Source organism: Corvus brachyrhynchos, unplaced genomic scaffold (assembly GCF_000691975.1).
Source record: "Corvus brachyrhynchos isolate BGI_N302 unplaced genomic scaffold, ASM69197v1 scaffold103, whole genome shotgun sequence".
Taxonomy (NCBI): Eukaryota; Metazoa; Chordata; class Aves; order Passeriformes; family Corvidae; genus Corvus; species Corvus brachyrhynchos.
In genome coordinates this window covers 4111462-4124319 of record NW_008237436.1, presented here as the reverse complement: position 1 = coordinate 4124319, position 12858 = coordinate 4111462, and the positions used below count along the sequence as shown (strand labels likewise).

Genomic DNA, 12858 nt, shown 5'->3' with positions numbered 1-12858 from the left:
TCTACTTTGACTGAAACACTCTAAGAGAAAGAATAAAAGGTACAGGCAGGAATGAAAACAAGCAGAAACAAGAACCTGATGCCCAAAGAAACAAGGTTATCTATTTTTAATTCTGAATCTTGCAGAAGTTCAAAATTTAATGTATATATATACGTGAACTAAAGTATAAAAAATACTTTAAATACTTCTATATATGCTTTGCTAAAATATATATATAAAATATACTCCTTTTCATATAGACTCCTAACACTCATACATGTTATGCCACCCTTCTATTTCCCCTATGTAACACAGCTCAATAGGATTCCTTTTATTCATTCCAACCTCTCTTCCGGTTCCACTCGTGGGCATCACCGAGCTGAGCAGCATTATACGTGTATCCATACTGCTGACGAAAATAATCATCGGTGCTGAGCACAATGCCATCACAACTCTGACCAAGCAGAGCCCTGTTAAAGAAAAACACAAAAATGCATTAACTTTCAATTTTCAGACAGATAAACACATCAAAATAATATAGCTAAAATAAATTGAACTGTGACCTATTTCTGAACTTCTTGCAAACTTCAAACAGATTTATAAAAAGCACACCCATGTGTATTACCAATAATTCTAATGCAATTAAAGCAATATATTTTCCCTCTCTACTATTTTTGTACTTGTTGTTTCTTCTCCACTCCCAAGAGATGTTTGTATCCATCTAATTTTATGGCTATATTAGAGTAAGTTCCAAGTACCTCATAATAATTGAATGTATTTGCTAACATTTTCCATCTCAATCCTCACTTGGAAATATGTCTAGAAAGCAATCTGATCATGAGAACTCCCCATTCTCCCAAACATAAATCTAATTTCAGAAAGTACTTGGAAATTGGTGTTTAAAGGAAATCCTTATATAACTGAGACCACAGCACATTTCTGTCTAAAGTCCACCCTACAGAATAGGTGCAGATTGGACTTTAGGCCTCCCTATCTATTTTTAGTTCTATAGCACATTTAGATTTGAAAACAGCAAACAGCCAGTTAATGCCACAGAGCATGTAGCGCCCGCTGCAACACTCAGATATCACTGTTCTATGGAAATTTAGGCAACTATTCCAGCTCAGAAATAGGCAACATACCCACAGGCTACAGAAGCCAAACTATACTAGCGGTATGTGGGATTGCACTACTGCTGAGGTGGCAGGAACAAAAAAAAACTTGGCCAGATCCCAAATAACTAAGGGGAACAAAGATATGCTAGTTCTAAGTTACTAAGCTTTCCTATATATATCTGTACAAAGAGCTACTTAACTGTAATTCTTACATGAGGACTTTGCTATATTTTGCCACCTGTCACCAACAACAGACTTGTTATGGATCATAGTTTAATGACTGTGACACTGTATTTCATGTTAGTTTATATTCCTGTAGGTTTATTGTCCCACAACTCCGTTGTTGGTTATTTCTGCTTTTAAGATACCGACATATGTACAACCAAATTCAGGTTACTAAAGACCAGAAGAAACTACTAATGGTGCAATGTCAAGTAACATGATCAAAGCTTCATACAAACTGTTACCTCCTCCTTGCTCTTCCTTTTCCAGAGCTTTAGGTTGCTTCAGGACAAATAGCCATGCTATTTGAGAAAGTAGAGCATGATACATTGAAAGTGCAGCCACTTTATTTAAACGGTGATAAATAATTGGTTTTGTTAGAGCCTTGATCTTTCAAAAGGATGTGTAATACACTGGTTTAGAAGAGTGCAGAAGGATTCATCACCTATTTTTGTTCTAAGTAGATCAAACGGCACCAGTAAATCATACACCACACACAGCAACAATTTTTTTATCCTTCTTCCTCCCTTGTATAAAATATTTAACAAATTTATATTAAGTTACTTGGCTGTGATTTCATACATGGCCCAATTCTCTTATTTACAGTATGCTACATTTGCCAATTAATAATGCTAGAAAAACTGGATCCATCTTCCACACTCGCTCCTTGTGTGCTGAATGTATATACACATATCTTAAAAAATCATCTGCCTTAAAAAAAGACAGCAAATAATATCTGGGATTCTTCTATTGGCTGAGTAGAAGGACACACCCCTACAGTTCCTAGGGTCCTGAGCATCAGGTTTCTATAGGAATATATGAAGAAGAATCAACACTAATGGGACATTCATCTTCATTTTTATTGCTAAGAACTGACTCCATCTGCTCATGTTCTGGAGAATAACTCACTCACTCCAATTCTTTTGTTGTATCTTCCAAACAACATTAGTAGCAATAAAGAAACACAGTAGCAAGGGTTAAGAAATCTTGCAAACCCATCAACAAAGTGTATTCTTGAAATACTTTGTTAGTATTCCTTGAAGTTCAGAATACACCACAATTATTAATGAATCAATATAACTGAAATAACAGATTTAATATAGTAAACTGTATTTGCAATAATCCTAAACCCATAGAATTTGAGAAGGCAAAGTGGTTACCAAAGAGGCCAGAGTAACAGAGCCCTTACCCCATACACAACACACAAGCTATCACAAAGTCATGAGTTTATGATCTGAAACTTCAAATATTACAGTAGTGATTGGAACCTCGTTCTAAATTGTGAAATTGAATCATAGAACATTGCACTTTAAAAGCCTGACAATTACCTCTTTCAGAATTCACAGTACTTAAACTTTTAAAATTCAAAGCAGAAACCTGTTTGCTGACATCATATGGAATAATTCATACACCTCCAACATGTGTTTGGAAGTAAAATTTATCCCAGGCTCATAACTAGAAACCAGAAAGAACAAAAAGCATATCTATACAAAGAAAGCATCATTACTATCTAAGACGACAGAGATGATATTCCACTTTTGAGAGATGAAGAAAGAAAAAAATATAAATGTATTTCTAATGAGAGTCAAATTACGGATTAGTCAGCATCAGTATGTGCACATGCTTGAAATGAGTAGCATATTATCCAACTGCTGTAATCCATCTTTTTCACTCTAAACCTTCCCTCCAAGCAAACACCCACCTTTGAACACAGTAGGACACTGAAATTAAAGCAGCTCACCTACTTTTTCCAGACATGCTCTCTGATCTAATAGAAGCTATTATCCTGACATACAAAAAACTCATGTTGAAACCAAAACATTAACTACTCAGCAAACCAATACACATTTTTTCCAATGCATACGTGCATGCATGCACACAAACAAATCCCTCTTCTTCAAAACTAAAATGGTCCCCAAACCTGTATCCTAGTTAGCCTACTCTGATAAATGATTTTATAATAAAGAAGGTATCTCAGAATCTAATAATTCACCTATTTAAAACAGCTAGCATATCATGGATGAGGAAAAAAATAGGCAGTAACTAAATATAGTGTCAAAATATGCAGCATTACTGAGCTGTGTAAACGCTCCTTTGAAAGCACTCCTGGTAACACTATTTAAATAAATACATAATTAGAAACAACAGCACACCACTGTTTCTACATTCAGCTATAAACACCAATGCTTTAACTCCTCCCTTCACAACATCTTGCTCTGAGGAAGAATGGCCCCAGAGAAATACAAGTGTCTTTATGTATTACTGGATTTAAATAAAAAGGGACTTCTTAAATGACACCAATATTCGGTCTTTCCATTTCACTAAGCTACATTTTTTTCAAATTAATGCTTAGGTATTTATGGAGAAAAGCCAAATGGCTACTGCTGCCAATTTTAGTAGCAAAATATTCTAAAAATACAAGTTTCTTTTCCTGTAACTTTTCCCAGGACTGTAAGATCACATTACCATCGAATTGTAGCAGACTTTGGTTACTTGGGCTAAAGCTATCACTACTGGGTATCTGTCTGACCAAACTGTTTACAAATATTTTTAACTAAATGGTCAATCTCTTCCAAAACCAAGATAAAAAGAAAGCATTTGTACAATATTTTGTTACTCTAAGCTTTTCTCTGAGAAGCTTTGGACTGAGGAAGTGAAATCTGACAAAGTACATGTGTTCGTTTGCCCTGCAAAAACTTTTTGTAAATCTGCCCAAGGCATACAACTTTAAAATGTCACACGCACAGAAAATAGGAGTGAAAAGAACTCATTTTTTGTATAAAGTAGAGCAGAAAATGCAAGGATTCTCGCTGCAGTAAACCCAATCTTGAACAGAGCAATCTGGTAGTGTCAGGAAGCTGATTCAGGACCAATACTGCATTTTAAGAACACATTTCTCCCAACACAAGAATGGCAACAGAAGGAACAAAATTGCCTTGAAATAGGAGGACATGGGAAGCATTGTGGTATAAACACCAGAACAAGCAACTTGGTACTGGCAGAAGAGCTAGGAAATAGGGCCAAGGCAAAGAGGGAAGCAGAGGGAAGACACTGTTATGATGAAGTTGGGAGTGAGCTAGTACCACTGACAGAAACAAGGAGAAAATGAATCTGGGAAGAAACGAGACACAGAAGGAACTGAAGGAATCAGCTTAGAATTTAGAAGCAGATAAGGAGCTAGTAAGCACAAACCAAAAGCCATGAATGGATATGAACAGGAAAACCAAACTGGAAATGGATGGTTAAGAAACAGGATTTTGTATGGCCTCAGGGGCTAGGATTGTCTAAGTCAGGCGGACACAGGAAATAAATCCATGAGATGAGGGGAGCTCTTTAAACCCAGAAATGGCTGGTGTTATGCTCATATTTAAGGCAAGTAAAGACAAAGACCCAAAGAACTAATGGCTGCTCAACCTCACCTAAGCTCTGCTCTGGAAACAATGGAGTGCATCCTCTTGGAATCTATTTCCAAACATGTTAAAGAAATGAAGGTACCCAGGAAGAGTCAATGTGGGTTTTGCAAAAGACAAATCATTCTTTACTAACCAGAATGCACTGTCTGGTGTAACAAGCGCCTTTGTCAATGAGGACTGAGTGATGACTGCAGCATACTCAGAAACTATCAAAACTTCCAACATCATCTCCCAGCCAGTAGCAAGCAGAGAACAGCAAAGGATATAGTGGGACCAATATTTTTCAGTATCTTCATCATCAACTTGGATGATGAGGCAGAGAGCTTGCAGGTGACACCAAATCAGCAGTGAGGCTCAACACTGAGCTGAACAGTGAGGCTTCTATCCAAAAGGCCACAGAGAAACCCGAGAACTGGGCTAAGCAAAACACCACGAAGCTCAACAAGGAAAGACTAAGTTCTGCAACTGATGAAACCTAAGCATCAGCACAGGTGGGAAAGTGAGTGGTTGAGCAGCTCTGTTGAAAAGAGTCGGAGGATTACAGTGGACATCAAATGAGATGAGTGAACGGTGTACTCTCATCAAAGGCAGGGCACACCACAACCTGGGCTTTAGTATAGGTTTACTTTAGTGCGTATTTAGTATATTTTTAGTTTAGTGTGGCCAGCAGATCATCAGAGAAGGTCTGCCTGACTCTTGTGTGGTCAATACTGAAATATTGTGTGCAGTGTGGGACTTCCCAGTTCAAAAGACATGCTGAAAAACATGGAAGGGCTGAACAGATGGCTACCAAGATGGCTATGGGCATACAACCTCCAAGGAGAGGTTAACAGCAGCTGGGCTTGCTTAGTCTGGCAGTGGAGACAGTAAAAGATCTGATGTCAGCCTATTACAGTGAATACGCCCATCCCTTACCGGAAGGGAAGCTGCAAGGAAGATGAGCCAGATTCTACCATGCAACAGCACACATTATTACAGGGGACATGCAAATTGTGGCTTGGGAACTTCAGTTTGGAGATTAGGAAGAACTTCCTTACGTAGGTGGGCTGTACTGCACTAGAAAAGTTTGGTGACACCACAGAATCTGTGGGGTTTTTAAGATCAGGCCTGACAAAGACATACCTGACCTGATCCAGTGACAGTGACTAACCTCCTCCATTCCTCCATGCAGAACAATGGACTAGTTCACATCCACTAGTCTCTTCCAAAAAACGTGCCCGTAATTCCAACTGCTTAGTAAACAAACTTCAGTGGAAGATTCAAGACAGACACAAGTCAAGTTTGCGAGTGGGAAGAAAAGCGTCTGTACTTACAAACCCTTACTCGGTGCAAACCACAAATAGAAATTTGGAATTCCAAGGTCTCACTACTGGCTCTGTTGTCATTTCCTACTGGGAAACCCACTTGCAAGATACACCTCATTCCCCTCTAGTGCTGATCCACACAGATGATGTCAGTTCTCTGCTTTTCCTTCACAGTTATTTTACTGACACAAACAGTAGAGGTTTGTCTGCAGGTGCCAAAGATGCCACACCTGCAAAGACACCTGTAGGTATTAATATGACCTCAGATGTAACATCATTGCTGTCTAGTCTACACTGCAGAATTCTATGATGCTACATAGAAAAACATGTTTCAAACATGTTTATTAAGATTTAACTAATAATACAAGTATTTTCCTCATAGACACCCATTAATTCTGGGATACTTTTTCCCAAAGATATCCAAGACCCTGAGACGATTTCATGGGGCTACACAACTGCAACCAAGCATTAAATATATGAAACTGCACGTAATTGAATATGCTGAAAAACAAGTACCATGCAGTTCAAATTCTGCACCCACTTTTGGTAACTATTCTTGACCTTGATCTCATAGTGCCCAGTTTCGCATCTGCTAACTAAGATTAGTAACTGATCTCATAAATGAGAGGAAAAAAAGCACAAATGTGTGTTCTTAAAAACCTGAAGATATTTAGACTTTTTCAGACAATATTAGTCATATATTTGGAGAAAGACTCAAAAACAATTTAGCACATCAAACATGAAAAACAAATATATTTGGTATCTTCACATTAAGTATTATCCAGTCCCTGAACTGAATGAGGCAGCATTTTTTCCACAGGCTTATTTTTCCAATTTTTTATGTTGCTTTCACATATTAAAGGAATTACTGCAGTAATACCACATGGGGACATGAAGCTTCAAAAATGCAGGCTTGCAAAATACAGCAATCAGTAACAATAAAATACTATAGCAAAAATCACTCAAACATGTAAGAAAAATACCTATTAGAAATTTCTAGCTATGATAAGGAGATCACTGTCTCCTAAATATCAGGGAAAACTCCACAAATGGGATGTTACTCCTTTATATAAAAAACAAGAACATGGTGACTGTATCTATTTCACGGACTCCTTGCACCCAACAGATGACAACTACAGAAGACATCCCACCTGTGATGTAGTTTCTGGATGAAACTCAATCAGTTAAGTACTGACTTAGTAACTTCTTTTTTTTATATACACAAGAGAAACTTATTTTCACTTAATACAGGTAGTGTCTGTGCTCTGTCAACATTTTGTGCTTTTTGAACTAGGCCAAAAACACCAAGTGAAAATCCAAGTTGGAGATGGTATCTTCTTTTAACCCTGTCAGACTTCAGCAAGTGTATTTTGAAGAAAAAATAATACTTTCCTTGTGTGCTTTTCACAAATAAAGAAAAGCAGTTGACAGACCATACTATGAAAAAAGGGAATGAGACAATGCTCAGTTTCATCAATACACACTGAAAACAAGTATTTTCAGAGTAGCAGCGTTCTTCTAATGGCCTTTGAAAATTTTTGCATGGGCATGAAAATGTACTTATGGTTCAGTCAAATTGACATTGATAGATTTGATGGGATTTTTTTTAAATTAGGGAATTTAAGAATTTAAAAAAAAAAAAGCAGCAGACCATCACATACTAGTACACTTGAAAATTTCAGAATAAAAGATGACGCAATTTAATGGATGCTCAACATATTAAATTTAACACAGAGGAGCTCCTGTTCATCAAAACTCTGAAGGAGACAAAACCCCCAAGTAAATATTTTTAGTATTTACTGTCACTTGCACTCACTAAGTACAAGTGACAGCAAATATTAAACTACTGCATTTTAATAACCTAATTCACGAACTAAAAAGTTTCCTAAGTGCTTACAGATATATTCAAATTCTTAAAAAGTTTTTATTTGAATAAACTTCTCAAGCTTTAAGTCTTTACTCACCGAGAAAGTGTTGATTTCCCTGAACCTGGTAGGCCTCTTAAGATTAAAAGCAATTTCCGTGAACAACTGAATCTTTCTTCCGATAACTGCAATGAAGAAAAGCTGTGCATTCCTTCTCTACTGTCAGCTTTTGAACCCTTCCAACATTCTTCTCTGGTTTCACAGAAACCATTACTTTGGAGTCCATTCTGATCATTACTTCCATTCCTGAAGACCTGAGTAGAATGGATGTCCATATGACCAGAATAGTCAGTATTTTGATCAAGCAATGGACCACGACTGTTGATATCAGTATTTTCATGGTAACAATGATAATTTTCATAAGAAAGCCCCCCATTCTGAGAAGAGAGAGTATTTTGGATTTGTGGTAGGGAATTAAGTATCTGAAAATGGGATTGATGGTTGAATCTAGGAGGAAGAGATCCCTGAGGTTTTCTGAAAGATGCACTAGTCTGCCAAGCAGGTCTGAATTCAGGCACTGAGCAGTTCCAAGCATCAACTTGGCCATTAAAAGTATTTTCAGTTTTCCAGCCACCTGTCTCCACAACTGACTGCTGCTCTTTGCTTGTTTTCTGACTGTTCTGTTCCCCCAAAAAACACTGTCCATTCTCGTAAAATGGCTGCGGACTGCCCAACAATACAGGTTGAGAATTCTCTTCTGAGCTTTGACTACAGCTAAATGGAGAGTGCTGTTCCTGAGAAATTTCAGTTTCTTTTTCCTGAAGATTAGCATCTGAATTTTCATTTTCCAGCTGGTGAATTTCTTTATAGAACTGGTCCAGTTCATCATCTATTTCTGGTACAGCAGCAGAAACAGCCTGCATCTTCTTTGCCTCCTTTCTTTTAGATCTGTTTTCATATAATTCATTCTCATCTCCTTCATTGTTCCTACATCCACAACAATTGCCAGATTTGTCCTTTTTGTTACTTTTAGCAGGCTTGTAAATCGGTCCTATGAAATCTTTGCTTGTAAAAAAGTCTTCATCTGATTCATTTCTATTTACTGAGAATAATGTACTGCTTTTCTCAATATTATCTTCACCAGCATTATTTGTAATAAAAGGGCCTTTTTCTTCTTCAGCTTTAGAGTCATTTATTGACGCAAACGGAGGATTTACATTCTGCACAGTTTCTAAATCAACTGGCTTACAAAGTACTGGATTATTTTCAGGGAGAACTTCATTCAAGGATCCCAAGACACCAGTAAGTATTTCCTCTTGGTTCTGCATTTCATGCTGCCCTTGTTTATCTAAGGCACACAAGGGTATACAACCATTTGACTTTTTCTCAACATCCACCTTCTCCTGAGTACCTTTGTTATCAACATCAGGGAGTTTCTCACAAGCCCCTTCTGTTGACTTCATTCTTTTAGAAGATGGCTCAATTCTGATTTCATCCTGATGATCCAAGAGCCTTACTGTACTTTCAGCAAGAAGCATCTTAGAAACAAAAAAGAATACGTTATCAGCATGCACATTTTTTAAATAAAGTATAAAAAAAGCTGAAGTTATTCAGGCCTATGACATCACACCCTCCATGGCCACAACTAGAATGTACTCACCCAGAAGAAAAACAGGCATCACCTACCACAAGTATGGTTCAAACAAGACTGCTACATTATTTATTGCTCATTTTCAGTAAAGAACTAAATTAGTGCTGTATCAGTCCAGCAGCCACATTTTATGATATGCATTAAAAAATTTACAAATCATGCTTTTAAAAAGTGACTATTTGAAAATTTAATTACATCAACGATCTCTGACCTATGTTACGACTGTTCTCTGCTACCTGTGTTATTCTGCCAAGTGTTTGAAACCACTTTTAAAGATAAGCATGTGCTAATTTCCAATGCACCAAACTGATGCCTGAAATCACGAGCAACACACTACTAATATGAGCAACAAAAATGCAAATACTTCAACCCTGAAGATTGTTTTCTGTGACATGAACCAAACTCAGCTAACTCATTTAACACCAGTCAAACAGGTGCTGGGTGACATTCGTAATTTAGGACTAGTCAAGTAAGACTTAAAATCAAAGCTGCAATCTGTTATTATGGTTCTGGTTTTGGAACTACTAAAGACTTCTGGACTTTTGTGTTAGGGACCAAGATCACTTGCTTACATGTCTTCTAAAATTAAACACATAAAAAAAAAAAAAAAAGAAAAGAAAAAAAATCCCTGTCCCAAATAGATTGCATTCTAAGAATTAAACCAGTAAGTTCCAGAAAGGTTCAGACGTGAGCAAAGACAAAGCAAGATGGCACTAACCACTGTGACATGCCATTATCCATCTATTAGTCTGGATTTCTTGGATTTTGAAGTCTACACAGTACACAATAAAGAGCAAATTCTTCCCCTCCAAGAAAATGCAGTTTCAAACAAGAAAGAACATGTTTCTCTTACTGGAGGGTTTATTCTACTGTTTTCTGAAACATTTCAACTTTCTAGGAGTAATTAACAAAACATCACATGCTCTTCATCCTGGATGAGAAAATAATTTTTTTCTTTATCTGAAAAGGACCTGTAGGTAGTGTTATGGGAAGATTTGTAAGTAACCATTATCCCGTCATGTTTACTTGCAAAACTGACAAGAAAAGGCACTTTCTCACCTACCATCCAAAGGAAGAGAAACCTGCCATTCTCAACCTCAAAATGTCTAAACGAAGGAGATTTTACTGTCCGCACTTGACTTTAGTACCTGGAAGAAAGCACTATTGTCAGAAGGCAAAGAAACATGGCCATGCAACTCTCTCTCTTCCTCAGAATTGGTACAATGTTCTCTCCTCCTCCCCCCAAGATATATGTGGTTTGTGCATACCTCCATCTTCTTAGTTCTTCATTTTTGGACATTAGAAAGCAAGTATGACATTACTACCAATTATTGAGTCTATCCCCACCTACAAAAAAAAATGCTACTCTGCCTCCACTCAAAAACAGTATTGGGGGAAAAAAATTACTTTATTAGCTTTTATATCCTCATCTTCTTCTGGGATGGTGTTTAAGCAGACCCCATTTCCTGATGTGGAATTAAAAGAGCAAACATGTGAACACTTGCTGCATGACAAGATCCCATGACAAGGATGCTGCTCCATAACTGTCTCACATACGAACATCCTTTCTTGCTAATCTCTAACAGACTTTCCCTCGCTAACCTTGGAGAGAGTAAAGCTACATGCAAAACCATATCCACCTGCATCCTTGGGGAGGAGAGAGCAAGTATGCTCAAGGAAACTGCAGTCTTTCTGACATTCGCACCTCTTGAATGGGACAAGCTCGGGTCTATACTGGTTGTAAGCATTGAACCTGAGCCAGCACATGGGATGCCAAACTTATTTACCACTTTACCTGACCTGTGAAACATCCAGAAGGTTCAATCAACTAACTAACTTAAGGCCTTGAACTCGGCCTGTACAATACCTTTCCCAAATGGAAAAATAAGGCCTATATGGCAGAACCTACAGACAGGGGAACTGACTGGCTTCCCTTGCACTGTGGGTAGGGCGGTCACAAGGCGCATAGCCCAGCGCTCCCCACACGGCGCCAGGACCCACCTGGAGCCGCGGGAAGACGGCTCTGCTCCCACCCCGGGACCGCAGCAGCGTGTCCGAGGTGAAGGCACAGCCGCCGACCCCATGCCTCGGGGAGGTGTGTCAGCCGCCCCCTCCCTCCCTTCCCCACGGTGCAAAGCCCAGTCCTCTCCCACACACATAAACATTTTCCTCAGCCCGCCCCCCCACGTCACAGACCCTCAGCAGCCGCCGGCTCCTGCACGCTGACACCGCCATCCCCCCGCTGCCTCTTCCCCGCCCGTGGTGGCACAGGTCCGTGGCAGCAGCGGGGATGGCGGAGGAGAAGCGGCTTCCCTTCGCGGCCCGACCGAGCAGCAGCCGCCGCAGCCACACGGGGGGAAGGACACGAACCTCAAGACAGCGGCTCCCGGCCGCGGGAGGGACAGCGCGGCCAACCCCTCGCTCCCAAAATGGCGCCGCCTCCCTGTGCCCTATCACCTCGCGCGTGGCACCGGGAGGGGCGGAGCTTCCCGCACGCGCCGCGCGCCCTGCCCGATGGGAAGTGCCCGGGGCCGGAGCCGGCAGTGGGGTTTGGGCTGTTTTACTCTCCTTCGGCGGTTGTCTTCTCACCGTGTCGGGAGGTTTGCGTTAGGTGGCGTTCTCGTTTTTGTGGGGGAACAACAACGAAGTTCCGGTGAGGTTTGTCCCTAGGATAAAAGCTGCCCAAGTTTCTTAGACGTGTGTTGCACTTCACATGGATTTGCAACCTTCCGTCCTGCATGGATAAAGTAAAAATTTAATATGACGTGGCTACTTTTTTTTTTTCGAATCTTGTAATGCTGTGCAAGGCAAACCACATTTTTCCTAAAAGAGCCTCCCGTCTTCTAACAGTAATTCCCCAAATTTCATTACTGCACACAAGAGCTCCAGTAAGCGATGTGCCCATTCTAAATACCTGCAACGTTTATTCTTTCACATCACCCAAATGTATTATGAAGGTTTTTAAGTATGTGGTTTATAAAGTCACTGAAATTAGTTTATTTGCTATAAATGGTAAAAAGAAAACTGGTCAAATCCACTGGCCGGGCATTCCTTCCTGCTACCTCTGCAACCAAAGCATAATCTCCTTTCCTGTGCCAGGTGATGGCCTTGTGTTGTTGAAAGGTATGGATGTGTCTTTTTTAATCTAGATCAGAAGTGAGCTGTTAAAGTGAATCCCAGTTTGCCATGCTTTGTTAAGATTAGTGCTCTTCCAATTTAAAAGCCACTGAGATGTGTGTTGTGGGAATGCCGCAATTGTAGCAACAAATATTTTCCCATATTGATTTCTTTTTATAATGGTGCTGCGCT

The 12858-nt window shown here is 39.4% G+C and overlaps 1 protein-coding gene across 4 annotated transcripts in view; it reads right to left on the bottom strand.

Annotated features, from left to right (window-relative positions):
* The window catches only part of N4BP2L2 (NEDD4 binding protein 2 like 2), a 41679-nt gene extending 29660 nt beyond the window's left edge, over positions 1-12019 (bottom strand). For 2 of the 4 annotated variants that reach the window (XM_017731339.1, XM_008631445.2), the window contains exons 1-4: positions 11920-12019; positions 10613-10697; positions 7998-9436; positions 325-449 (exon numbers count right to left, since the gene is read on the bottom strand). In XM_017731339.1, coding sequence (XP_017586828.1) covers positions 325-449; positions 7998-9436; positions 10613-10615 — 1567 coding nt within the window. In that variant the 5' untranslated portion in view covers positions 10616-10697; positions 11920-12019. Of the gene's footprint in view, positions 1-324; positions 450-7997; positions 9437-10608; positions 10698-11919 lie in introns of all 4 variants that reach the window. The other 2 variants (XM_017731340.1, XM_017731341.1) reach the window with 2 other exon arrangements.
* Positions 12020-12858: the final 839 nt, after the last annotated feature.